This window comes from Eubalaena glacialis, chromosome 4 (genome assembly GCF_028564815.1).
Source record: "Eubalaena glacialis isolate mEubGla1 chromosome 4, mEubGla1.1.hap2.+ XY, whole genome shotgun sequence".
Lineage (NCBI taxonomy): Eukaryota > Metazoa > Chordata > Mammalia > Artiodactyla > Balaenidae > Eubalaena > Eubalaena glacialis.
In genome coordinates this window covers 113,879,835-113,907,442 of record NC_083719.1, presented here as the reverse complement: position 1 = coordinate 113,907,442, position 27,608 = coordinate 113,879,835, and the positions used below count along the sequence as shown (strand labels likewise).

The 27,608-nt window shown below is 52.5% G+C and overlaps 1 protein-coding gene across 5 annotated transcripts in view; it reads right to left on the bottom strand.

Annotated features, from left to right (window-relative positions):
* The window catches only part of SLC25A48 (solute carrier family 25 member 48), a 49,636-nt gene extending 40,832 nt beyond the window's left edge, over window positions 1-8,804 (bottom strand). For 4 of the 5 annotated variants that reach the window (XR_009700770.1, XM_061188203.1, XM_061188205.1 and 1 more), the window contains exons 1-3: window positions 8,625-8,804; window positions 4,144-4,187; window positions 612-683 (exon numbers count right to left, since the gene is read on the bottom strand). Coding sequence is in view for 4 of the 5 variants with exons in the window: in XM_061188203.1 (XP_061044186.1) it covers window positions 612-683; window positions 4,144-4,187; window positions 8,625-8,718 (210 nt within the window). In the remaining variant the exon portion in view is untranslated. The remainder of the gene's footprint in view (window positions 1-611; window positions 684-4,143; window positions 4,188-8,624) is intronic. The other variant, XM_061188204.1, reaches the window with a different exon arrangement.
* Window positions 8,805-27,608: the final 18,804 nt, after the last annotated feature.

Here is a 27,608-nt window from a genome sequence, read left to right as displayed (position 1 = left end):
TGACTATTTCTTTAAACCAACAGGTCATTTCATCCTAAATTTTAAAATTTATTTTAAATTCCCCAAGGAGGAGCCTTGGAAAGTCTTCCAAAAGCACATACTCATTCTCAAGACGGTCACCTGATGCTTCTTCTACAAAATGTTATTCAGAATTTCCCCTTTGCAGAGAAAACCCCTGGGTCCCATGGTCTGGAGTGACCTGTGGTACAAGCCCGTTCCGGGTGTCTGGGATCAGAAGAGCCTGCCCCCCACACCCTCCACCCCATGCTGGGAGAAAGGGAGCCTGTGAACACATGGTTTACCGCCACACATTTGGTTTTGAAAACCTGGCAGGTCATCCTGTTTTTGTAGGAATTTTCCACATTGTGGTTCTAAATGCCTCCGAATTTCTCCAGAGAGGTGACACAAAACCAGTTTTTTTCCTCAATAACATCCCACTTGGGGGCAGGGTTAAGTTTAGGTAACACATAATATTGGAGGAGTGGTGTGAGATGAAGAGAGAAAATTGAGCCGAAGGTGATGAACGGAATGAACAGGCCTCCTGCTGGGCGTGCCGCGTGAGGGCTGTGACCTCTGTCCCCAGGAGGAGACCCCACCCCGGGAGCACTTACACTCTCCCTCCTGTACACAGTGCGGATGCAGCTAAGCGTGCTCCCGTAGCCAGTGCCGGCCTGCAGGCGAGCCTGCGGAGAAAGGCAAGGGCGTGAGGGCCAGCCGGAGACAGGTTACATCCCCACCTCCCTCACGGCTCTGGGCTCCCAGCACTGAAGCCCAGAGAAGGGAAGCCCTTGCCCCAGCGACCCCGTCAGGAAGGAGGCCTGGACTTCAGTCCCGGCCTGGCTGGCCTTGCGTCCTCTACCTGCACCGCCTCCCTGCAAGTCCCGTTCTCACCTTGCTAAATGCAGCAGGAGTCCCCTTGGTCTGAGAGAAGAACAACGGCCAGTTTGTTGTGCAAAAACAATGCTTGTGTGGGGACATATGATGCTGCTGCATCTTGAGTACAAAAAGCTAACCCGTGGCTCTGGCCCACCTGCTGTCCGTCACTCTGCCTTCCTAAATACTCCCAGGAGCAACCTGCTCTTCTCATCTCCAGAACCCCTGCATCTCTCACCCTAATGATGGGCTGGGCTCCTCGCTGGCCTCCTGCTTCCCCCACCCCAACTCCTTTACCTGTGTCTACACAACAGTCAGACTAATCTTTTCCAAACAACGATGAATGTTTGTCACTGCTGTTTCAAGCTCTCCAGTGGCCTCCCACCAAACTCAGAATAAATTCCACCCTTAACCAGCACCCAGAAGAGTGGCTTTCCCCACCCACATGTCATTTCCTCCGCATCCGTTGTGCCTGCCACACGGCACATTCCTGGACCCTGGAGCATCAGTTTTTTCTCACTTCCAGAACGTTCCACCTGCGTTCCTCCCCTGGAAGGCTCTTTCTCCAGCTTCTGCTCATCTTTTGGGTCTGACCTTAAATGCTGCAATGATGTGATCTGTTCGTCTGTTTACTTAGGGTTTATTCGGGCTCCCCCTCTGGGGCAGGGTCGTCTTGTATTTCCCTCTCGTCCCCGGAGCCGAGCGTGGCCGTGGCACTCGGCCCTTTGCACTGGCTAACTGAGGGACCGGAGGGTGAAACTGTGGCATCCTCTAATGGAGGCTGGCTCTGGTGACTGGGGGCATCCGTAGACAGGCAGAGGGTCTGAGAAAAGCCACAGAAGAGCCCAGGGCACACTTCACTCTGGGTCTAGACCAGAGCAAAAGTCTGTCAGTTCTTGAGGAAGCTGCCACCGAGGTCAGCAGCACAGCTCAAGCCTCTAAGGCCTCCAATTGCAACAGGAGCTAGCATTTAGTATGCACCAACTGCATACTTGGGAAAACACTGGAAATCTTATGGAACTTATCTCACAGAATCCCACAAATGCTCTGAGGCATGGATACTATCCCCACTTCACAGATGAAGAAAGCTGATTCCCTGTATATGTTTCGATTGCTGCTGTAACAAATTATGATAAATTCAGTGACTTAAAACAATGCAAATTTATTCTCTTACAGTGCTCTAGCTGGGCTATAGAGAGCTGAGCCCTGAGTAGAAAACCCTGGTCACATTGCATCAGACATAAACTTTAAATGCACCAGCTGTGCCGGGAGCCAGCAGTGAATCCTGACCCCAGCTCTACTGCCACCAAGTAGCCAGTGCTGGCTCTCCCACCTGTGGTGAGGCAGCTGCGGGCAGGGAATGAGTCTTTGACCCAGGTCAGCAGCCCGGATCCTTCTAGCTTGGCTCTCCCAGGGGCGAGCCTGGGAACCAGGAACAAGTCACTCATCTGCCTCCCCACACTCCAATGTGTGTATTCTTCAGGACAGGAGGGGATCGCTCACTGCTCTATCCTCACTGCCACTTGACAATCCTCAAGACAGCCCCACCAGGGAGGTGTTCTTTGCCCATTTTACAGACGAAGAAACCGAGGCTTGGGGAGGTTAAGTGCTGTGCCCTAGGCACAGGAGAGTATGTGGGAGGCTGGAACTGGACTCCAGGTTATTCTGACTCTGAGGCTCTTACCCAGACCTTTCTCAGTGAACAGAAACTCTACAGAAAATACCAGCCAGAATGAAGGGGGATGTTCTGTAGAGAAACAAGGGCCCCAGGCCACAGCCCCGGGCTGGACCCAGAGGCCAGCCATGTAAGCCAGCATCTTTAGGCTGGGACCCTCAGCAGAGAGGTTCTCAGGCTGAACAGAGACAAGAATTTATGTATCAGGAAAGGTTCCCTGCAGAGGCTCAGCGGGCAGAGTGGAGAAAAGAAGGAGAGTCCTGGTCTTTACAGGTGACATGTGGCCAGGCAAAGAGTGGCCAGGCTTGCCTGTGCCAGGGGCAGGGGATGAGGATGGGGGTTCCAACAAGCTCTACCATCCCCTAACCAAGCTGCAGGTGAGGGAAGGATGCTCTACCAGGGAGAGACACTGGTTGCCTGGGTCAGAAATGTGGCTGTTAGGCCTGCCGGGGCAAGGACTGGACTTGCTTTGTCCACCACTGCTGCCCTGCCAGCCCCACAGTGCCTGCACAGAGAAAGCATCCAAGATGCATTTGATGTATGAGCAAAAGGCTGGGCTTGTGTGAGGGATGTGAGGAGCCAGGAAATACCTTTAACTATTTAGACACATAGGCTGACCTCCCCATCAAGAAGAGAGCAGGCCTGGGCTCTGACTGAGGAGGGGCCCACGGTCACGCAGGGAGGAAGATGGGGAGAAAGCGGACCACAGTGGCCACTGGAGAAGGGCCTGGGAGGCCCTCTTTGTGCACGATCCTGGCAGAGCGTTAGATACAAACGTGGAAGTCAGGGTGAGGAGACACTATCTGTGGCCACGTTCTCAGGGTACAGCTGCGAGTGCTGCTCGCCATGGGGACAGGTGGCAGGGGTAGGGGTGGACCCAAAGAATGTCCCTTTGTAACATCTCACTCCTCAAGGCTTCGATTTGTTGTATGACCTGAGGTGACACCCTTCCCCTTTCTGGGCCAGTTTCCACATGTGTAGAACAAGAAGCGTGGATGATCCCAATGCCAGGTGGCTTTGCTGGCTCCGTCAAGTTATAACGGCTTCCCATTCCCAACCTAAGTCTAGAGTCCTAACCTGAAGTTCAAGGCCTCCAAGGATTGAGTGCCGACCTACCTCTCCTGGATTCTGATCTGTAGCTGCTTTCAGAAACCTGATGCATCAGCAGAAGTGGCCATGTTGGCCCTTCTGAAGCATGGCCCCCTGGAGGTGTCCCCACCTCACTGTCTTTGCCCATGCCGTTCTCTGTGCCTGGAGTATCTTTTCCAATGGCCCAACCTTAGATTATGGGCCCAGATTCTGGTTCCTTCGCTCAATAGAGGCTTGCAGGAGAGCACTCACAGTGCCCCACCCCTCCCCTGCAGCTCATGAGAGCCTGGAGGCAGAAATGGAGCTTCACAAAAACAAAATCACTGCCCAGCAAGGAGGGGGGAGCATTCCAACCGGGCCTCCTAGCGCTCCGCCCCCGTGGACTGGCACAGAGAGCCTGCCCTGCGCTGGTGGCCTTCTGGGGGTCAGAAACAGCAGGCACATTCCCGGAGTCAGACTCACTCCAGGCCCCTTTCCAAAAGGTAATGGCAACACGGCTACTGTACCTTGACTGTGTCCAGAGGGTGGCCGACGATGACGCTCGCTGCACCTGTGGATCAAAGAGGACTTCCTGGTTACTCAGTCCCTGGACTCCTCGCTTGTACTGGCTGGCTCTTAGGGCAGAACAGAGGACTCAGACACTTACATTCACTTATTCAGTCAATGCCCAGTCACCAGAGGGGACCCCCCCCCCAGTGTGTTAGGCACAGGCTCACGCATGGAGGAAGGCAAAGAAAATGGAGTAAAACCTGGGTCCTGCCTCAAGAAACAAGTACCCTAAGAAAAGGGAGGTAAAGGTGCTGGGATAACTGGCTACCCACATGCAAAAGAATAAATAGACCTCTACCTCATACTATATACAAAAGTTAACTCAAAAGAAACTAAAGACCTAAATGGAAGCACTGCAACTATAGAAATCATATGCTAAAATATAGGGGGAAATCTCCACGAATGTAGATTTGCAACAGATTCTTATATATGACAACAAAAGTACAAGCAACAAAAGAAAAATTGGATGTCATAAAAATTAAAAACATTTGTGCATAAAAGAACACTCTCAAGAAAGTAAAGAAACCTACAGAAGGGGCGGGGGGGAATATTTGCAAATCGAATATTTGATAAGGGTCAAATATCCAGAATATGTAAAGAACTCTAACAACTAAAAAGAAAAAAAAATTGTTTTAAGGGTAAAGGACTTGAATAGACATTTTTCCAAAGAAGATATACAAACGGCCAAGTACATGAAAAGATGCTCAACATCATTGGTCATTAGGGAAATGCAAGTCAAAAGCACGGTGAGATTCTGCTTCACACCCACTAGGATGGCTATAATAAAAAAAAAAAAAGAAAGAAAAGGAAAATAACAAGTATTCGTGATGATATAGAGAAATTGGAACTCGTATATATTGCTGGTGGAAATGTGAAATGGTGCAGCTGCCGTGGAAAACAGTTTGGCTTATTACAAAGTTAAACATAGGATTACCCTATAACCCAGCGATTCCACTGTTAGAAATATACCTAAAAGAACTGCAAACAGGCACTCAAACAAGTACATATACACACATGTTTATAGCAGCACTATTCAAAAAAGCCAAAAGGTAAAAACAGCCCAATGTCCACTGCTGGATGAATGGCTAAATAAAATGTGGTATATCCGTACAATGGAATATTACTAGACATAAATAGGAATGAAGTACTGATACATGCTGCAGTGTAGATGAATGTGGAAAACATTATGCAAAGTGAAAGAGGCCAGACAAAAAAGGTCACATATTGTATGATTCCATTTATATGAATTATCCAGAATAGGTAAATCCATAGAGACAGAAAGCAGATTAGTGACCGCCAGGGTTTGGAGGAGGGGAAATGGCAGTACCTGCTTAATGGGTCCAGAAACTTCTCTGGGCATGAGAAAAATGCTTTGGAACTAGATAGATGGTTGCACAACACTGTGACTGTACTAAATGTCACTGAATTGTATACTTTCAAATGATTAATTTTATGTTATGTGAATTTCACCTCAAAAAAAGAGGGAGGGTATGAAGAGAAAACCCAGAAACTTTTCAGGTACCTGCAGGTTATTTAGCTTTTCTACACCTCCCTTTTAGCATGTGTAGTGGGAATAATATTAGCACCTACCTCACGGTTCCATTTTAAGAATGAAATGAAGTAAAAAATGTAAAGTACCAGCAGAGCTTGGCACGTACAGGATGCTCAAAAGGGGCTGCCATCCCTATTGATTTTTTTCTTAAGAAGGCCTCTTTGAAAAGGTGATGGATACTCTGGATCTTTTCAATGAAAAATGCCCATCCACACACACATTCAGAAGGCCAGAACGATTTTGGAGGCAAGCAAGACAGCCCTGAGGCCATGCCACAGAAGGCAGTGATTGTGAGATTGAAACAGGAGCCATCCTTCTGAGACCAATTCCCCATCGCGCTGATGAGGAAGGAAGTGTCTCTGCTAGCAGGAGTGACTGCACCAGGTAGGGCAGATCAGGGGTCCTGGAATATTACATATCTACAGGGCAGAGAAACCAGCTATTCCAGAACAAATGTTCCCTTGGTCTAGAACCTCTAGGCCCCTCTCAACCCCTCCTTCCCACAGAACGGGGCAGAGGCAGAAAGATGGTGGGCAGCGGAAAGCCAGGCCATTCACTCTACAGGAACTCCTCCCTTCAGGGGAAGGAAGGATCTCTGGTCCTCAGGCTCTGGCTGCATTCCTCAGCCCAGGGCAGCAGCCCCAGACCCAGCCTTGGGCCATTATCTCCCTGCATACTCATTAGTCCACCCATCTGAAAGCAGGGATACAAGATAAGAAACAGAATTATCAGGTCAGTGGTTTCCAGACCTTGGGATATTACAGACCGGTAAAATTTCAAACAAAATGTGAAGGATGTAATGGTGAAAGTTTATCATGGCAGGTCATTGAGAGAGAAAACAGCTAAAGATGAGTACAGGGCTTAAAATGGCCCTGGTACCAGACTGTCTGGGTTGGAATCCTAGTGTTCATCCTAGATGTATGGTTTTGGGCAAGTCATTGAATTTCTCTGAGTATCCATTTCCTCATCTGTCAAATGGGCATGTAATGATAGTAGCTACCTCATAGAGCTATAAAGAAATATACATAGACATGAGACCACATATTGTATGATTCTGTTTATATAAAGTGTCCAGAAAATGTTAATTTATAGAGCCTGAAAGTGGTTGCCCAGAGAGAGAGGGAGGGGATGGGGTTTAATTGTAAATGGGCATGAGGGATCTTACCGGGGGATGAAATGTTCTAAAACTAGTTTATGGTAATGGTTGCACCACTTGGTAAAATTACTAAAAATCACTAAATTGTACACTTGAAATGAGTGGATTTTATGATATGTAAAATAACCTCAATAAAGTTGCTTTAAAAGTATCCATGTAGCATTTAAACAGCACCTGACACTTATGAAGTATTCACTGCTACTATATATTCATGTTCATTTCATGGAAGCAAAAACAAAAACAAACAAAACCATGTTGACATCAACAAAGTAAGGGCAATCGCAGAATAAAGGACAACCCACTACTTGCTGTGTGAGTTGGGGAGGGTCTCTGTGTCATCAGAGATTTTGAGCTACTCTGACAGTCTTACCCTCCAGGACATTTCTCAAACCAAGCCCCTGGCAGCCCTACTGAAGTTGGTCTGACTATTTAAAGGGCAGCCGAGGAAAGCCTCTCCCTCCGAATGGCTGAAAGGTTGTCCAAAGAGGGTCTGGATGTGCCTGGTAGATCCCTGGGCACAGCCCCCTGACTGGCAAAGTTAGGAGAGGCAGGTCTCAGCCCTACCCAAGGGAGCCTGTGCAAAAGAACTGCCCCCAGTGAGAGGAATCACCTTTGCTTGGGAGGGTGAGAAGCAGGGGCCCTGCAGCCACCTGTCACCTGTGGGGGACAGACATGGACTCCTGCTAGGAGGTGGGAGGGTGCCACCAGAAGGGGAACCACCCGGGATCCTAGCTGGTTAGTTACTTTTTTTGTTTTTTTTTCCTTTCCTACAAATCTCCTGGTCTCCATACCTAGAACACTTGGTGGGGCACAAACACGCTAGCCATAGCCTCTACCTGAGTGTCTCAGGATTTCACTTTGGGGAGGGGCTGCATTCGCCAACAGCTCTTTTCTGATGGTCCTCTTAGATGGAGCCAAAAGAAAGGCTATATCTGACAATAAGCAAAGTCCCTCAACCCCGTCCCCCCCCAATAGCTGAGCAAAGAGGAGGGATAGACCTATTGGAAAGAGAAGAATGGAGCAGCAAGGCAATGGATGCGACTATCGCCCAAGCAAACACACCCCAGGCTCAGCAGAGAGCGGCTCCAAGAGTGGTAGGAAGGGACCGGCGGGCCCAACAGTGCCCGAGGAGAGGCGTGACAGTTGGCTGTGCTGAAAACGTGAAGGGTTCCTCCTATCTGGCAGCGGACACCTGCAGCCGGTGCTGGGCTCCCAGCTCTGCGCTCCGCTCCCCGCAGCCCGACGCCACAAGGGTCGGCCTGACCGCCAGGCCGGGCTCCGCATCCCGCGCGCGGGGGCGGGCGGCGGTCAAACGCCACCCTCACACACGAGTTCCTGTGAGCCCAGAGTCCCCAGACTCAGGTGTGCACCAGGGCGCCGAAGGGTGTGTACTCGCCGGGACGTTCCATTGGCTGTCCGCTTTGACCAGCGGTTTAATCATTACAGGATCAAGTTCCGCGGACCCAAACTTTGAGGCAAATCGCAGGCTCGGGATGAATCTCCCCCGGGGTCGCGGCAGCAGGCGAGGAGCGGCAAGACCAGCCGGGCGGCGGGCAGCGCGCACCTAGGGCGCGTGTGGGCAGCGCCCGGGCGCGGAGCTCCCTGACCCGGCACGGCGTGGCAACTCCGCCTGCGCAACTCCCGGCTGGCTCGCTCTCTTCCTCTCGGGCCGGGCTGTCCCGTCAGCGCACTCACCTCTGGGGGTCCCTCCCATGCGGGGATGCGCTCACCTCCGATCCAGCCCGCCACAAAGTCTTCCAGCTGGAAGTTGCCCATGGCCGGGGCCGCGGAGCCTCGCGTTCCCGGAGCCGGGTCGGTGCCCATTCAGGGTCTGCTGGTCATGGCCCACGGGCGAGCGCGCCGGTCGGGCCAAGTCAGGGACGCGGAGCTCCCGGCAGGTCCTCCTCCACGTCGGGTTCGGAATGGCTCGGAATCGCCGAAGCGCGCGGGCCGCCCGGGTCCCGCTCCAAGCGCCCGCGGGCAGCTGACATCACGCCCCCAGTAGACCTTAAAGGCGCAGCGCGCGGGCCGGGCGAGGGAGTGTCCACCGGTAGTTATGGTAGTTCTTCACATCTCCTCCGAGACACTGGAAATGATTTCAGGGACATTTTTCAAAGTTCATGACAAGAGGTACAGAGGAAGGCTTTATCCGAGGTCCAGAAGTATTTGATTACAAACACCAAGGTCTCTCTGTGATAGGATTATTTAGCTGGGTGGACACATCCTCTTTTAAGCTAAAACAGAGCTGAAATAATTATAATTGAATATCCAACTATCAACTAAACCAGCAGTTCTCAATTCTTTGAGCTGATTGAAAGCCATGGACAGTTTCGCTATAAAATACAAAGGACACACAATTTTCCATAACAACTTTAGTGGTCAGGGGCTCTTCTCCCGCCTGCACTCCACACCTTTATCCAGCCCCCCGGTTTCAAAACCCTATCTCTTCCTGAATTACTGAAATAATGTGTGGAAAGCACCTAGCCCAGGGGCAGGCTCCAAATCAGCGCTAAATAAGTACTCGCTCTTCATAATGTTCAACATTTCCTGGGCACTGAAATCGGGCCCCCTTCACTGTACCTGGACTTACTCCTCACAGCAGCCCTGTGAGATGGGTGTTATTATTATCCCCATTCCTAGGGAAATGATTGTATGACACACAGATTTTAACCTTTTAGAAAACTGGTCCAGATTAGGAGATGAAAGTTGTCGCACCTGAGTTATAGGTTTAGCTGTGTGAGGACAGATTTGAGCTTATTCCCAGAAGACCTGGCTGCCACAGTGGAGAGCCCAGGGGAGACCCCACCCATACTTGAAGGTCCTGCAGCACCCCCGGCTGAGGGCACACAGCCCCCTGCTGAGAGCACCCGGGCCAGGTGGGAATTTCCAGAGCCCTGAAAACTCTCAGCCTGCCCCTGGCCAGGCTTTCAGGAGGGATGAGGCTAGCCTGGAAATTTCCTCTGAGAGCTGCCTGGGCGTGAGGTCTGGGTGGCCAGGCAGCACATTGTGCCTCTGGAAGTGCCTGCCTTGAAGCTCCCCGAAGCCGCTGATGCCCCACCCACAATGCCCCCAGGGCTCTCTGAGCCGGCCCCCACACCCTGCAGACAGGCAGACCCAAACCCAGCTCAGCCTCCTTGGCTCAAACACTTCCGACCAGCCCGCAAACGCACTGCCCGCACGCTCCAGACAAGCACACAGAGCCAGAGCTGCCTTGCCCTGAGGATGTTTTCAAGCCAGAGTCTGTGCACAGTCTTACTTCCTCACTCCCCCTCACAGTAGCTGTGAGCAGGCACTGGGGGTCATCCCAGCGATGGTCACTTTTATGTGTCAACTTGGCTGGGTGACGGTACCCAGTGATTTGATCAAACACTCATCTAGGTGTTGCCGGGAAGGGATTCTGTGGAGGTGACGGCCAACTGATTTTAAGTCTGGGAGCTTATCCTTGATAATCTGGGTGAGCTTCATCCAATCAGCTGAAAGCCTTTAGAGCAAAATGGAGGTTTCCCTGAGGAAGAAATGCCACCTGTGGAATGAGCATTTCCAGCCTGCCAGCCTGCCCTCCAGATTTCACACTTGCCCAGCCAGACCCTACAATTATGTAACATAGAATCTCCCTCTGGTTCTGTTTCTCTGGTAGAACCCTAACTGTGTACACCTGTAAAATAGAGACGAGGTGGCTCGTAGGAGACTCAGGGAGGTTTAATGAGACCCTAACCAGTCAGGGGGTCTCATGCCCCCCAGCTGTGAGCTGGTGGAGGAATTCTAGGGACAGTTTTGCTCTTGACCTCTCTCCACACACTTCTCACCCCGCCCTCCACTTTCCTATCCAGCCCCTTGTCCTGAAATGGTGCTTCATGGGGTGCTCGTGTCTCCCTGAGCCTGTGCTGATCTCCATCAGCCATGGGCTCTCTCTTCCCTGTCCCACCCCCAGGCAGTGATGCTTATTGCCATTCCAGCCATGTCCCAGGCCCTGGCCCCAGAGCAAGCAAGACCTGGAGGGCCAGGGTCATGTCTGACTCTGCAGGGGCCCAGCTCCCTCCAGGCCCAGGCTCAGCCTGAGCCATCCCGGAAAGCAGAGGGGTGGTCACCTCTCTCTCAGACTCCCTCTCTGTAGGCAGCCCTGCACCCAGCCAGGTCCCAGCTGGAGGTCCATGCTTACTGGGAAATGTGACCTGGCTACGTGGAGGTGCTTTTGGTCCAGTGAGAGCTCCCTGGCCTCCCTCCAAGAAGGGGAGGACTGGTGTACCTCAGTGTCCTGCTAGTTTCCAGCAGGGACCCAGCCTTAGCACCTGGGATTGCAAAAAATGGTGAGGGGTAATGTCTGAAGGAAGGGGCCTCTGCTGGGCCTCTCCCACTGGCACATTTATGTCACATCATCAAGACCATCATGGTGTGGCAGCTGCCCAGGGCTCCTTCTTCCAAAGCAAGACAAAGTTTGCCACTGAGGCTTGATCCGAAAAGGGCCGAGAGGAGTGGGGCTACCAGTAGCACCTCTCCCCCCACACCATGCTGTGCCCTGACATGCTTGGGACGTGTGCCAGGACAGTTATGAGAAATGAAAGGTCTCCAAAGAGTGGTCATCGTGTGAACTCACCTTGAAGCCGGTCCACAGGTGGAGAGCCTGCCAGTTCACCAAGGCCTGCCTGCTCTTTTGGAGGACCACCCAGAGGGTGCCAGGCGGATTGTCGTTCCCTCAGTCCTGTGTTGGCACCAAGTAAGAAAGTCTTGAGTTGGCAGGCAGAGGCTCCGGAGCCCTGGGACAGCCTCCCGGGCCCAGAAAGCGGCTGCTTGAACTGCTAATGAGCTGCAGCAGAGCGGAGGGTGTGGGCTCCTTTCCAGAAGGAACCTCTGTGCTCCATTCCCAAATGTGGGCCACAGATCTGCCCAGCAGGCACACCAACGACGGAGGTAGGGGGAGGACCCAGGTCTCGTGGCAGCCAACGGCCTGGCCAGAGAATCCTAGACCCAGCAGAATGCTGACTCTGGGGAGGGCTCTGAGCTGCTACTTGCTCCTGGCTTCCCTGCTTTGGGGCAGCATTTGTAGCGCTGCCGTGCACACTCGTATTCCACCCTTGGGAGAGAGCAGGTAAAGCAACTGAGGCACAGAGAGATCAACTCCCTGGGTTGCTAGCGTCAGAAAGAAACCCAATTTCCTTTCTTCTTCAGCTCCTTCCCCAAAGGTAACCCCCAGAGCATCTTCCACTGCAGTGGGGATAAGCAGATGGGCGATGCTGACAGTCTTTGATAATGAGTGGCCCACTTCCCATTTCTCATTTGCCCTTTCAGGTAAACAGTTTCCCAAGTACCTAGTCTGTGTCAGTCTCTGCTCTTGGGAAGGTCTCTGGCAGAGAGGGGACCATTTGCCTGAGATGCCACATGGGGGCGGCTGTGAGAGCACTGAGGGGAGTCAAGTGTCAGTCAGCAGTCAGGGAAGGCCCCCCACTCCCCCCGGGCCTGCAGCCCCCTGGCTGCACCCTGAGTCTCTCCAGCCGCATGGCTCCACCTCCTTGGCCAAGCCCAGGTCCCCCACTTGCTACACCTGGGCCAGTTGCTCCCACCTGACACCCCATGGCAGAGACACTGCCCTGCTCCCTGCTCTCCTCTGTCTTCTGGAAGCTTGCCCTCACCCGGTGGGGCGGCCTCCCTGACTACTGCGCTCTCTCTCTTTCTCTCTGTCCTCGGTACTCACTTCCTGCCCCTCGTTCCGTTTGGGGACTCTCAGGGCCCTCACCTGGACCCTCTCCCAGCCATACCCGTCACCTCTCAGATCACAAGCTCGACACCTCATCTCCTACCTGTCTCTCCTCTACTCAACTCCTCTACTTGGATGGCCCCATGTCATCTCTAACTCAGCACATCCTTTTATGGACTCTCTGTTTAACTAACTCTCTAACTATCCCTCCAGTGCCCCACCCAGCTGGCCACCCAAACCAGATGCTGGGCATCACCCTCGATTCTGCTCTCTCCCCCAAGGTCTCATCCCATCAGCCGTGAAGTCCAGGGTCCATCTCCTCCCCGGCCCCGACATCCATCCCTCTCTGACGTCTCCCAGTGTGGCTCAGCCCAGCCCTGTGCCTCTGCCTGCCTGGATCATGGTGGACAGAAGCCCCTGGGCCCCTCTGCCCCAATCCTCTGTCCCTCCAGCAGCTGCCACAGTGAGCTTCTGAAACCTTCAATCTGGTCCTGCTCCCCGGCTGACAGACTTCCAATGACTCCCCATGGTCTTGAGTCTAACTCCACTTCCTTAGCTTGGCATGTGAGGGTCTGTGGGCCTGGGTCCGGCTGCCTTTCCACTTCTCACCTCCTACCACCCCAGCCCTCCCCTCAGGCCAAAGCCCCAGCTGGGTGGTATGTCCTCCACGCCCCACATGCTTTTCACATGTGTGCCCGCCCACATGTTGCCTTGCTGGGAACCCCCTTTTCCCCACTTCTTCTCTAGCTAACCCCTACACCTTACTCCTTTGAAACTCAACTCAGACAGCTTCTCCTGATAGGCCTTCCTTGAAGCACTCACGGCCCACTCCATGCTGGATCTGCTATCTTTCAACTGTATTTCCAGAACATTCCAGGCATATGCATAGCACTGCCGTCACGCTCTATGGATTATAGTCTGTCTTCCCGTCAGGACTGTGGACACACTGAGAAGAGGGAACTGCCTTATTCTCCTCTGGACCTGCACAGCCTGGCAGAGGCCTGGTGGACATCCCTGCTCAGCGGGCCTTAAAAAGGGAGGCCATGGAGACCAAGTCTGAAGGGCCTGCTGACTGCTGGCAGTCAAAGAGGGAGTCCAGATACAAGGCAGAGCAGAAGAGACCAGGGTCTTTCTTGGCGTGTCACAGAAGCCCGGCTCCTTGCAGGCCCTCAAAAGTTCCAGATGCTTTTCCAGCTCAGGGCCTTTGCACTGATCGCTCCCTCTGCTTGCAGCTCCCTCCTCTTGCCATCCTCAAGGCCAGCTCTACCTCCCCCAGGACTAAGCTGAAACATCCTCTGCAGAGAGGGCTCTCTCATTGCCCCTCTCGAGGCCCCCTGCTTCTCCTTCCAGCCCTCACCATGTTGGTCAGTCTGTGCAATGCCTGGGAGGCCCAGGAGGGTAGGAGCTGTCCGCCTTGTCCACTGCCACTGCATTCTAAGCCTCTGCTGCAGAGCAGATGAACGGCAATGACTAATGATTGAGTGCAAATGAATGAATGAAGTGGGACACATGCATGTCTTGTTTTTCTTCTTTGGGTGTTTGTACCTGCTGCATCACTCCTGTGCTGGCCTCAGACAATGGGAGCTCTGGGGTCCCTTCCCTGACTCTGATGAGTGATTTTGAAGGTGCTACTGGAGTTTCTCATTTGGGGCAGGATTCCTTCTTTTACTGACAGTTGTTTGAGAGAGTCTGTTCAGAGCATGTTCTGACTGTATTTGGTCCAGTGCCCATTCAATTTGATGCTCCAAGTCAAGTAACAGAGGCGAGTGGCTGTGAAGTGAGGGGACAAAGCAGCTGCTGGGAGGCTGGGCTGCCTGGGCTCTGCTTCTGGTGCTGCTGCTCACTGGGCACCTTGGGCCAGTCCAGGGCTCAATTTCCCCTCTGCTTTTTGTAGAGAAGAGACGAGTCTCCTCAGGGTCCAGAGAAGTCTAAAATTCTGGGCCATGGAGATGCTGGCTGTGGGTGTCTTCTTAAGATATGTCAGCAGAGGGCGCTGCTGCACAGCACTTGGAACTCCCAGGAGGAAAGGACAGGCTTGGCTGCAGCAGGAGAAGAGGTTCCTGGCCCAGTTTCCCTGGCACTGGGCTGGCAGAGTCAGAGCCAGTATACACTTGGGCAACGAAAGAGGCGCTGACACGGGAGGCTCAGGAGGAGTCTGAGGGTGCCAGAGCGGACCTCTGAGGGCCTTGATGAGGACCCATCTGAGGCTTCCTGGGAGCTGACTCTGTACTTGGAGGGAGAGCCCCCAGTAAGGAGAGGTGACACCTCCATCTCTTCACCTGCCTTGACTCATCCAGGCCTCAGATTTACCAGGTTCTTTGCCACCTCAGGGCTCCAAGCTGGGCCAGTGCTATATATTCTTCCTACACTAGCTCATCGAATTCTGTGAGGCAATTCCCCACTTTTCAGGTGAGAAGAATGAAGCTCAGGTTGGTTAAGCAATTTCTCCAAAACCACACAAAACCTCCGTGAGTGGAGGATTAAGGATTCACACCTTTTGTTTGACTCTAGGACCCAGCTCATAACCAAGGTGCTGCCTCCTGGCCAAGCCTCAGAAAGTGGAGGTGACTTTCCCCAGAGCCCTGCCCCCTCCCTGCCCTGGCCCCTGTGCATAAATGTCCTAACTTCTCTGACTCAGCTTCTCCACCATCAGGGAGATGGTATTAACCTTTGCCAACTACGCTCACATTCTTAGGGCTGCTGGAGCAGATGTCTCGGGAATCAAGGGGAGCGCCCTGGGCTGCCCTCAGTCCTTGCCTCCCTGCCAGGGTCCTGTGGGCTGAGATGGCTCTGTGCACATCTGAGAACAAGGCAAGCCTGCCCTTTTCTTCTCAGCTGATGGGCATAAGCGGGCTTGTGCTGAGGACAAGCGGAGGCCGGGCAAGTCAGGGACCAGGAAACCTGGGATTGAGGGATTTCCGCAGGAGAAGAGGGGCGTGGGGTGGGCGATGGCGGGGGGACTCCACCGCAGCTGCTGAGGTCACATCCAGCGGCCCCTGCTGAGCACTGCTGTGTGCTGAACTGCCTGGGGTGCAGAGAGCTGGTGACTCGGATGGTGAGAGTGGAGTCTGTGTCGGGAATGGCGGCCCCATCTCTGCCGCCGTGTGGCGAGTCTCCTCCACCGGCGGCTCAAACTTCAGCTGCGGGACTCCGAGGGAGACCAGGAAACCTCATCTCATGCCTGAGCTGAAAAGAAGAGGAGCCAGACTCCGAAGTCTCAGGAAGGAGCTGGTCCTAAAAAAGACGATCTGGATTTTGGCCTGCGGAGGCAGTAGAGAGGACATCCATCACATCACAGGCAGAGGGCAGAGCTGAGTGACCCCAGGCAGGAGAGAGCACGGGAGCCAAAAGAGCTCGCCTGCTGTGGGAGAGGAAGCTGAAGGCTTGGAGTCTGAGCTCCAGGACCCTGGCTGGCCAGGTGACTCTGTGGGCGGTGGCATCTGCTGTCTATCTGTGGTCCCCAGTCCTCCTGCTGCCCCTGTGAGTGGACGGAGGACCCATCTGGGGGCTAGCTGCATCTCACCTGGACAGACCTCCCTGGCCCACCCTGAGGCGGACCTGGGCTCCTGGCACACCAGCCTTGCTCTCTGTGGGAACCTGGTGGGCTTGCCTGGGGAGGCTGAGGCCTGTGCTGGTCCAGCCTCTCAGAAGGGCTGTGGTGTCCCTTCACTCCCCTCACCCCAGCACACGCACAGCACACTCACCAGCCTCTGGGTGAGGGTGGGGTGCGGGCACGAGAACCAGCAACGTGTTCCGTCCTCAGAGATAGCACAGGTCTTCCCACTTGCTGTGCGTCTCTGGATGCACTCTTCCTTCCGGACTTCAGTTTCTCCATCTATTAAAAGAAAGGCCAGACTTAAGACCCCACACCTCGAAGAAAGAGACGGGGTGACAGAACTCTCAGCTTGGAACCCACCCCAAACCACTGCTCTCTGCTCCAGGGTCAGTGTGAACATGGCAAAGAGCAACTTCCTGTTTTTAAGAGAGGGGAGATTTAAAGGACTCCAAGGACATCTCATTTTTGATGCAAGTACAAAGAAAAAACTTAAAAGAACAAAATCTCAAAACCATGTGGATTCAATTTTCTCCAAAATAGAGATTTCCTAAGTGACAAATCTGTAGCCAGGGAGAAGGCTGAGGAGAACCAGCCTTAAATGAGGTACAAGTCCACTGGGGAGGGCCGTGCAGAAGGGAAATTGCCCACTGCCCCATGCCTTACATGGTTCTGCTGCAGCCGGGTCTCCCAGCAAAGCAGCCGAGCTCCGGATCTGCCCCTGCCTGTCACTTCTTCCAGTCCCCTCTCCACCTTCTCCTGAGGAGCTCCACCCTTTTCCTCTTGCATGCAGCCTCCAAAGGTGCCTCAGAATGACCAAGGTGGCTTCCATCCCCCTTCCTCCACTCCTCCCCTAAGTTTAGGCCCCATAAAACCAGAATGTGCCCCCTTTTCTGTCTTTATTGATGCCTCATCCATTCATCCAACAATGAATGCTTGAGTACCTCCCATGAACTAGGCATAATGCTGGGTTCTGGGGATACAGCCCTGTTATCTTAGCACATCCCTCCCAAGTACAGTGTTAATGTCACTTCCCTCTGATGCCGCACCCCAACTCCAGGGCCTGCTTTGGTGAATGAGCCCTCTCTCCCCACGAATCCCCAGAATTTGGCACTATACCTTATATTAGAGCACATGGTAGCCCATCTTCCAGGATGGTCCCCAATGCTTCTCACCATTCATGCCCTTGTGAGGTCTCTTTCTATACTGAATTAGAGCTCACCTGTGTGGCCAACAGAATATGGCAGAGGTAAAAATACGTGACTTCTGAGGCTCAGTTGTTAATAGGCATTACAGCTTCTGTCTTGGTCTCTGGGATCACTTGCTCTGGGGAAGCCAGTTGCCATGTTGTGCGGCTGCTCAAGCAGCCTTGTGGAGAGGCCCACAAGGTGAGGAGCTGAGGCCTCCTGCCAGGAGCCGGCACCAATTTGCCAGCCGTGTGAGGGAGGAAGCAGATCCTCCAGGCCCAGTCAAGCCTTCAGATGACTGCAGCCCTGGCCAACACCTTAACTGCAGCTTCACGAGAGATCTCAAGCCACAATCACCCAGCCAAGCTGCTCCCAGATTCCTGAACCTTAATGCTGTGAGAAATTGTGTTTATTGTTATGTTAAGCCCCCAAGTTTTGAGATAATTTATTACATGGAAATAGACATCTAATACAAGCATAATAGTTAAGAGCATGGACTCCAGAGCTAGATAGTGTTTAGATCCTAGCTCTAAAGCTTTCCAGCTCTGTATTCTTTGGTTGGCCATTTAATCTCCCTGTGGCTGGACATCCTCCTCTGTAAAATGGGGCTGCTAACTGTACCTAACCAAAGTCAAAATCAATGTGTCAAGTCATATACAGTGCTCAACACTGTGGTTGGTGCACAGTAAACACTCAACAAAAGTTAACCCTCACCATTATTCCGGCCTCTGCGTCCTCATGTGTGCTCATGTCTGTGTCGGCACAGAGCAGCTCCCCGCCAGTGCCAGCTGGATGGATGAGAAGCAAATTGCTCTTGCAGATAAGCCCATCCCCTTACCCAGGATCTCTCTGCCCCAGATCCTTCCTGCAAACCACTCCCTCAAGAGAGCTCTCAGTCTTGAAAAGCTCCAGGGTCTCTTCAGCCCTGGCACTTGGCTGCAGGGCTCCCAGCCTTACCTGTGCTCTACAAGCCCCACACACGGACCGAGGGAGCCGTACCTGGGACCCAGCTCGGAGAGCACAAAGAAAGAGTGGCCCCCCTGGTTTCTAACTCACACCCAGACACCTCCCAACTGTTTGAGGGCAGTGAGGGCTCAAGGATGCCAGCCAGCACAGACCCAGCCCAGACTCGGCCCTGAGGAACACACAAGGGACCAGGCCAATTCCTCCACTCCAAGAGCAAAGCCAAGGAGTCTTCCAGCAAGGGCACCTAGATTTCATCCATCACACTCCCAGCCCCAAGTCCCCTAGCCCAAAGGGAAGTCGCAGGAAATATCAAAAATTGGATTTTTTTAGAAGAAATTCTTCCATGTACCTGAAGTGTGACCAACTGATTTCTTTCCCCTCCTCCTCAACTTCCTCATCCTCAGGAAGAGTGGGGAGGAGGTGCAGTCATTCCCCTGGTGCAGGAACAGGAATCAGCCATCAGGGGTGTGTGGGTCATGGAATCAGCACCGCAGGACAGACTGGCTGTGAATGTGGGACATGACGTGTATGACTGGGCACTCAAGGACAGTTTCAAACAGAAGCTGACGTCCGTGTGCTCGGTCCCAGGAGTGGGTGGGGTGGGCGGACACACCCATGTGTCCTCATCCCATGTGCTTCAGCCTCAGGGCCCTCTGCTGTGGTGCGTGGGGGGAACCTGGAGTTGGAGCACCAGACAGCACGTCCACGGAGTCCAAGAATGCAGGGCCTCGGCAGATGTGTGCTGTGTCGCCGTGTCCTGACTGCTGCTCCGAAGAGCAGGAAGCTGGGGAAGGAAAGGCAGAGGGGCAGTGAGGAAAGGAGAGCTGGGGGTGGGTCCAAGGGAGCCTGGCAGGCAGCAGCTGGCTCTCTCCTTGCCGTGTGAAGACTCACCGAGGAGGGGCATGTGGGGAAGTGCTCAAGCACTCAGGCCCCCCCCCACCCCGGTTAGACAGACCTGGGTGTGAGTCCCAGCTCCTCTGTTGGTGAGCTGTGTGAGCTTGGGCATGTTACTTAACCTCTCTGAGCCTGTTTTTTCAACTGTAGAATGGCGATGACACAAGTGTATGCCCCTAAGGATTATGGAGATGGTCTCTGTGAGGTGCCTAGTACATAGTAAATGCTCAATAAACGGAAGCCACAGGTATTACTTCAAAGCATCAAATTAGTGCACCAACGCCAACCCTTGTAGTGGAATGATTTATTTACAAACTCGTCTCTGGTCTCTGCGCCTCTCAGGTGTCCAGCCAGCCCTGCTCCCTCTGCTTTGTGGAGGCACTTTTGGGGCAGCTGCTCTCCACTGGGCAGGTTTCCCAGCTAGGAGAGATGAGTGGGAGCAGCCGGGGTGGTAGGGTCACTTCCTGGGGGTGGGGCTGAACGTAGGGTACAGGCTGAGCTCTTCCCTCTGCTGAGTCAGACCCCGGGGTAGAGCCACTGGCTAGCAGGGTGCAGGGTCTTCTTTCCAGCCCAACAGGGGAGCCTGCCGGGGCTTGGGGTCCTCCCGCCGGGAAGGAAAATGAAGGCCTGAAGGCTGCAGTCCCAGGCCAGCTCCAGTTCCAGGGCAAACTGAGCTCTGGGAACCTCACCCCCAGCCATTTCACCACCTGTGTGCTGATCATCAGGCGCTGGGGGGTGTTCTCCGGTGGTTCCTGCCACCCCCAGCTCCTGCTCCCTCACAGGGAGGCTGCACCAGGCGTGGGCAGCTTCCCTGTGGACTCCTGGCTCCGAAGTGGACAGGCGGGAGGCCCAGGGCTCGTGTGCAGCCACTCCTCAGGGGTTCTGTAGTAAGGCACGAATCCTGAAGCACAAAGGGCCTGGCCCCCGAAGGCAACGTCGCTGGAGACAGGTGCATCCAGGCCGCTGTCACGGGAGTGCCCTGCTGAGACCAGCAGGATAGGGCAGCGAGTCGGTGAGTGAGAGAGCCCAGAGATGAGGTCTGGGCCTGCCGGGCCAGCCTGGGTCAGCAGGAGACAAGATGGTCAGCCAGGCTCCCAGGACTGGCCTGTGCCTCCACTCCACAGCAGCGTAGGGGAAGAAGGCAGGGCCGTACCTTCTACAGAAGGGAAGCACTCGGTGATGTGATGTCACTCGCCCCTCCCAGGGCTCCCAGCTGGGATTAGAGCCCACTCATCCCACCTCCTCCATCCTGCAGTCACAGGGCAAGTTGCCAGCTTTGTGGGGCTGCAGTGGCTTTAGTAACTCTGGAGGGCACGGGCTTTGGCTCAAATCCCAGGATTGCTCTTGCTAGCAGTGTCTTTGGCCAAGTCGCTTAACTTCTCCAAGGCTCATTCCATAAAATGGGAATAATAACAAGACCTACCTCATAGGACTATTACTAGGAAAAATGAAATGACACACACGAATCATTTGTCTGGGAGCCTAAGGACTAAACAAATAGTAGCTACTACTACTTTCTGTCTTTTATAAGGAAACTGAGGGTCATGAGCCTTAAAACACATTCACCAGGCCACTCTCTGAGCAAGTGGCCGAGCTGCGATTGAGGCAGCCTGCCTCCAGGCTCTGTGCCCTTATCTAACGACACGCTGCTCCAGGAGCCCCAAGCGACCTCGGGGGCCTGGTCAAGCCTCCTGGGGTGCGGGGCCCCGGGACAGAGGTCTGCCAGGGCTCCCAGTGCTGCCCCCTGCACCCTCTGTGGCCTCCCCAACTCACAGAACACCTGCCGCTGACTGTCACCCTGCAGCAGCAGCAAGCCTGCAGCTCCCTCCTGGTGGGTGGGTCACGGGAGCCTGCACACCACCTGCCAGGAAGGGCCAGGCTGGGAAAACTCTCCTCCTTGGAGCAGTAGTGAGGGAAGAAGCCACTGGGCGGTTCTGAGTCCTCCTGTCTGATACTCTGGTCTCCTCCTCGGTCCCTGCAAACCTCGGGCCGCGGGGCCAACTCCTCCTCAGCCAAGAGCTGCCCGTAGGTGCGGAAGAAGGGCAGGTACTCCAAGGCCACCAGGGGCCCATGGGAGAGGTCAAGGTTGCTGCGGGGCTCACTGCCCCTTGAACCGGCGGCCTGCAGTTGCCGGGACGGGGGCTCTGGGTCGTCCTCCTGCAGGAGGCTCTGAGAGGGCAAGACTCTGGGCTCAGCCTCGCAGCTCTTCTGGGATGTCTGGGAAGAGAAGGGAGTTCCATCTGTCACTGCACCCAACTCCCCCAGCCCCTTCAGCTCCCGCCCCAGCTCCTGCCTACACTGGAGGCCAGAGGGGTTTTCCAAATGTGGCTGTCCTCGTTACAACCCAGGGTGGCTCCCATCCAGGGTCGGCTTACCCACAAGCCTCACCTGCAAGCTCCCCGCGGGACACACCAGCCTTCTTGCCCTTCCTCAGTCACACCAAGCAGGTCCCACTTTAGAGCCTGTGCTCTAAAGACTCTCTTAGACTCTCAGCTCAGAGGAGCCTTTCCAGCCCCCGCCTCCCCCGTGTGACTCCGGATCACTTCGCCCTTCACTTCTGCACTGAAGCATTTTTCTTAGTCAGTGGTCTGCCTGCAGCGTGTGTGCGGTGGTCTTTGTCTGGTGTTCCTGGCTCATTGTAGGCACTCAGCCTATACTTTTCCAACAAATGATCAGTCTAGTCTGCTGACTCTCAGTGCATCTCATATGCCCTTCACTCTGTCCAGTCCAGCCACATAGACCTTCTCTAGGTGCTTCTTACTTGCCAAGCATCCTCTTGCCACAGGGCCTTTGCACTTGCTAATGCTCCTGCTTGGAATCTCTCCCCTCTCCTTCTTCCTAGCTGACTTCTCCTCCAGCTCTTGGCTTAAGGTCTCTTCCTGTACTCCCCTGGTCTGGTTGCATCACTCTACCATTGACTCCCACCATCCTGATTCCTCTCATTCAAGGCACCCATTCCTCTGCTGTGAAACATTCATCTGCATGATTACTTGATTAATGCCTTTCATCCTACAATTTATAAAGTCCACCAAGGCAAGGCCCATCTGTCTTCCATATCCCTGGAGCCTAGAAGAGCCCTGGCATACAGTAGATACCACATATTGGAAGAAATAAAAGGAAGGTTGGAGGGAAGGAAAGAGGAAGAAAGAAAGAGTACTGAACTGGGCTTGGCCAGGAACAAAGTCTTTGCCAGACTCAATGTCAACAGGAGGGAGAAGCCATTTCTTGGGGGGGGAGGGTGGGGTGGAGAATGAGGAATTACTTCCCAGGCCCTGAGGGAACATAGGGACCCAGAGCACCTGTCAGTGAAAAGCCAGCCCATGCCCCACCTTTGCCTATCAGGGCCATGGGTACATGGTGGGGTCCATGGGGTACATGTGTGGCCTCTGGGCCCCTACTGGAGGACCCTCCCAATAGGAGGGACCTATTGTGGTCTGGCCGTGGCCTTCTTGATCCTTGATGGGGACTCTGGGCCTTGAGCGCCCCTCCCTCACCAAAGGCCATGTGGTCCATGCTCACCCCAACTCCTGTGTGCAGCTTGAGCACACGGTCCCCATCGTAAGTCTTAACCCTTGCTAAATGCCTGCTGTCCTACTGACTGCAACTTCCTGGAGAGTGGGTACCAGGCCCTCTTCTGAGTTCCACGTGTCTCGCTCAAGCCACCTTTGCTGAGTTTCTGCCACTCCCCAGACACCCCATGGGCACTGCGCTGTGCAGTCCTCTCTCTCCAGGAATCCTAAAGAGGCCTGTGAGGAGAGACTTGCCTTTCCAGATTTGTTGTGCTAAAGAGACAAGACAGACTAGTAGCAGTGCCGGGGTTTGAGCCCGAGTCTGCCCTGCTCTGAAGCCTGTGGTCTTCTCACTGTGACTTACATGGTATCGTGGGTTGAATTGTGTCCCCCACAAGAAATGAGGTCCTAACCCCTGGTACCTGTGAATGAGACCTTATTTGGAAATAGGCTCTTTGCAGATGGAACCCAGTTAAGATGAGGTCATCCTGGATTAGAGTGGACCCTAAATCCAATGACTGGTGTCCTTATAAGATGAGGGAAATTTGGACACAGACACAGGGAGAATGTCACATGACAATGGAGGCAGAGACTGAAGCGACGCTGCCACAAGCCAAGAAATGCCAAGGATTGCCAGCAACCATCAGAAGCCAGGAGAGAGGCAAGGAGCAAATTCCCCCTCTGAGCCCCGAAGAAGGAACCCTGCCCACACCTTGATTTTGGCTCCTGGACTTCAGAACTGTGAGAGAATAAATTTGCGTTGTGTGAAGCCACCCAGTTTGTGGTGACTTGTTTCGGCAGCCCTAGGACACTAGTTCACGCAGGTTGGCTGGACGGCTGGTTGCGTGGATGAAGGGATCTGGCATAAGGATGAAGACTGGCAGCATTCTCCCAGCCCCACCTGGCGAGCAGCTTGTGGGGAGAGGCCCATTGCCATGACGGCAGCCCCCTCTGTGGGCTGGGATCACCTAGGCCTTACCCTTCCTGCCATGTGGTAGTGCTGGCCCAGCGTGGACCTCCCTGTGGTGGGCCAGCAGCTCTCCTGAACCTCAGCCTTTCCCGCCTGGGTCCTGGCTCCACTTCACCAGCCAGGCCTGGATTGAAGGAGGCCAGGTGTGCCTCCAATTCCCCAGAGGGGCTCGGCAAAATGGCACGTGCACAATGCTGCTTGCGCTGTCCCTGGGACACCGCCTCCAGAGGCCGTTCCAGAGTCAGCAGTAGCCCCGAGTCATGACAAGATCAAGTCTCATCTTCAGAGTTGGGCTGAAAAGACAGAGCCTCCTCAGCAGGTGCCTTCCTCCTGACCTCCTCTTCCCCCTAGCAAATCCCCCTCTGCCTGTCAGAGAAGATTCCATCATGAAGTCACAAGGCCTGGTGCCAGGCAAGAAAGCCAGATGGCTCTGTTACCATGGAGACTCCTGCCCAAGCGCCCAACACCTGGGATCATCACCTGCCTCTTAATTCAGCTTAATCCAGCTCTCCCCCAGAGACTCCGGGGGACAAAGGGAAGGCGGACATCTTCTGGAATCAGATCAGTTCTCCACGACGGGGCCAGTGAGCTTGCTCAGGGACTTGTGCCCCGAGACTCGTGGAGTCCCCCAGGGCCTCTGGCAGGAGGTGAGGAGGAGTCCCAAGGACCTGTTCTGCCGCCCAGGGCATCTGGACGTCTCCTTACCTGGGGGCCTCAGTCCCCTCGGGGATGCAGCCGAGACCCGGGTCTCTGCTCTCCATCTCAGCAGCCCCTCCTGTGTTGTTCTTCCCTGGTCACTAGTGAGCATGAAGTGAGATGGCCGTGGAAGGACTGATTATGCCGAATGCCTGCTTTCTCCCATGGAGCCAGCAGCCCCGGCTTCTCTCCCAGGTCTGGTACGCCTGCTCAGAGGGAAGAGACTGGCATTTGTCGTCACCTCCCAAGGGTCCTACCCGCTGGGTGATTCCCACATGCAGTCCTCACTACAGACTTTCAAGTCAGAAAGTGCATCACTGTTAGGCCATTTTACAGATTGGAGAGTTGAGCCTCAGCGCTAGGACAGCTGGAGAAGAGGACTTCAGAGTTAGTCTTTAGCCTGAGGGCTCAAGACAGGAGAGCCCCAGCCTACCACGGGGGAGCCACAAGGCCTGGGCATCTCCAGGACCTCAGGCTTCCGCAGTGCAGGATTCCAGGCAAAGCGTGACCCAGCGGATGCCCTGGGGCCCAGGCAGGGCTCCCCCATCTCTCTGCCCTGGGACCCATGGACTGCTGGGCCGTTTAAGCCCGCTTTTCTCTTTTAATAGACTTAACTCTCAAATCCATGTGGAAGTTATTTTTTGTAAGTGATAATAGATAAGGCTCTAATTTTACTTTATATTTTGAATGGTTAGTCAGTTGACTCAACATCATTTATGAATAATTTATTTCTCCCCCAACTTGATTTGAAATACCAAAGTAAACCCACATTCTAAGTTCTTAACTATTTCAAATACAAGTCAGTTTCTCGAATTTATTGTTCTGTCCCTCTCTTTGTCTCTCTTTGTACCAATACCATATTGTTTTGATCTCTTTAGTTTTATCCTAATTTCAATTCATGTTATACAGTCATCTTTTAAACCATCAACTTTATCAAGGTCTACTTTACGTACACTAAAAAGTATATGGTTCACCAATACCAATCAATCTATACACTAATGTAACAACCCCAGAATTAATATACAGAAGTACTTCTTTTCAGGTAATCCTCTCTCTGCTTCCCAACCCCAAGCAACCACTGATTTGCTTTTTGATGCTACTGATTCATTTTGGAATCACACAATACGCATTCTTTTGTGTGAAGCTTTTTATTCCACATTTGAAGATTCACCCCTGTTGTGGCACTGTTCGCTCCTTTTTATCGATGAGCAGTACACCATCGTATAGCATAACAGTGTGTTTATCCAGTCATCTGTGTAGAGGCGTTTCTGTCATTTCCATTATAAAGATGCTCTGAATAGGTACAGGACTTCATGTGGGCATAGTCTTCATTTCTCTTAGGTAAATACCTTGGATGCGCATAGCTTGATCACACGGTAAGTGCATGTTTAACTAAATAAGACACTGCCACACTGTTTCCAAAATGGTTGTACCATTTTTACATTCTCAACAGCAATGTATGAACATTCTAGTTGCTTCACATTCTTGCCATCATTTAAAAATTTTTGCCATTCTAGTGGGTATATAGTGGTATGTCGTTATGGTTTTAAGTTGCATTAATTACTAATGACACTTAGCATCTTTTCACGTGCGCGTTGTCAATTTATGTATCTTCATTTGCAAGCGTCCAAATCTTTTGCCAATTTTAACAACTTTATTATCATTAAAGTACTATAAACTGCATCTATTCAAAGTGTACAATTTGATTAGTTTTCACTTATGTCCACACCTGAGAAGCCATCACCACAGTCAGGTTAACAAATATTTTTATCAATCCCCCCCAGATCTCCTCCAGCACTTCTGTAATCTCTCCCTCCCTCCAGGTCCATCCCCAGGCAACTATGACCTGCTGTCACTATAGATTATTTTTCATATCCTTACCCTTTTGGGAGTTGGTAGAGCCTCTTGAATATGTCAATTTATGTCTTTCACCATATTTGGGAAGCTTTAGGCCAAATATTCTTCAAGTATTTTTTCCCCAGTTTACTTCTCCTCTCCCTCTGGGACTCCAATGACACATATGTTATTTTTAAAATATATATTTTCCCACAGATCCCTGGGACTCTGCTCATTTTTTTTCTAATTTTCTTTTTTCTCTGTTCCTCAGATTGTGTAATTTCTATTGATTTCTTCAAGTTTACAGGTTTTTCCTCTGGTCAACACCAGTCTGCTGTTGAAATCATCCAGTGAACTTTTAATTTCAGATTTTGTATTTTTCAGTTCTAATATTTCCATCTGGTTCTTTTTTATAGTTTTTATTTCTCTGCTGAGAACTTCTCCCCTTTTATTCATTCTGAATTTTTTTTTAACCTGATGGAGCATGGTTATAAAAGCTTCTTTGAAGTCTTTGATAATTCCAACACATGGGTTACCTTGAAGCTGGCATCTCTTGTCTTTTCCCTTGAGAACTGGCCACATTTTTCTGGTTCTTTGTATGCTGGGTAATTTTGAAATGTCCTGGACACTGTGAATATTATGTTGTGTAGATTTGGGTCCTGTATAGCATCCTCTGGAGACAGTTGATGTTTTTGTTTTAGAAGGCAATCAACTCTGTTAGGTTCAAGCTGCAAGTTCTGTCTTACCTTCTGTATGCAGTGGTTCAAATCTAAGTTCAGTTTTCTAAGCCTTTGCTGTTTTGTAGTGGTGGTATGGGTCTGTCCTGAACTTACATTATTTAGTGATTAGGCTAAAAATATGGGTCCCTGAAATCATACAACTCATTTAAAAAAGTTTTTATGCACACGGTTTAAACCTGATTTTGGTTCTCAAAGCTTGGCTGTGCTGGTTTGGGTCTGTCCCACTCATGTGTAGCTCAGGGGTTAGGTCAGCACTTGTATTCAGGTTTGAAGAATTAAGGGACCTCTTTTCTGGCTCTCTCTCCTCCTGGATTTCCCCCACACTCTCTGTCCTTCCAGGGTCCCCCTCCTTCCACTGTTGCTTTTGCTACTGTGCTCATGGAGTTGGCCCTCTAGGCAAAGCAGAGAGACAGACAGACAGACACAGAGGGAAAAAGAAGGAACCTAGTAAAACTACCCCTGCATGGATCACTTGTCCAAGTTTTGACTCTCCTCCACAATCTGTTTCATCTACTTTTTAGAGTTCTCAGGTAGTTGGTTTTTGTATCTTGTTCAGAATCTTTAGTCATAATCAATGGGAGGAATGAACGATAGTGAGCTTACACTATCATGCTAGAAAAGGAAACTCCTTTTCAAAAAATCTTTTTTGTAAGGTTGTATGTCTTATTGTT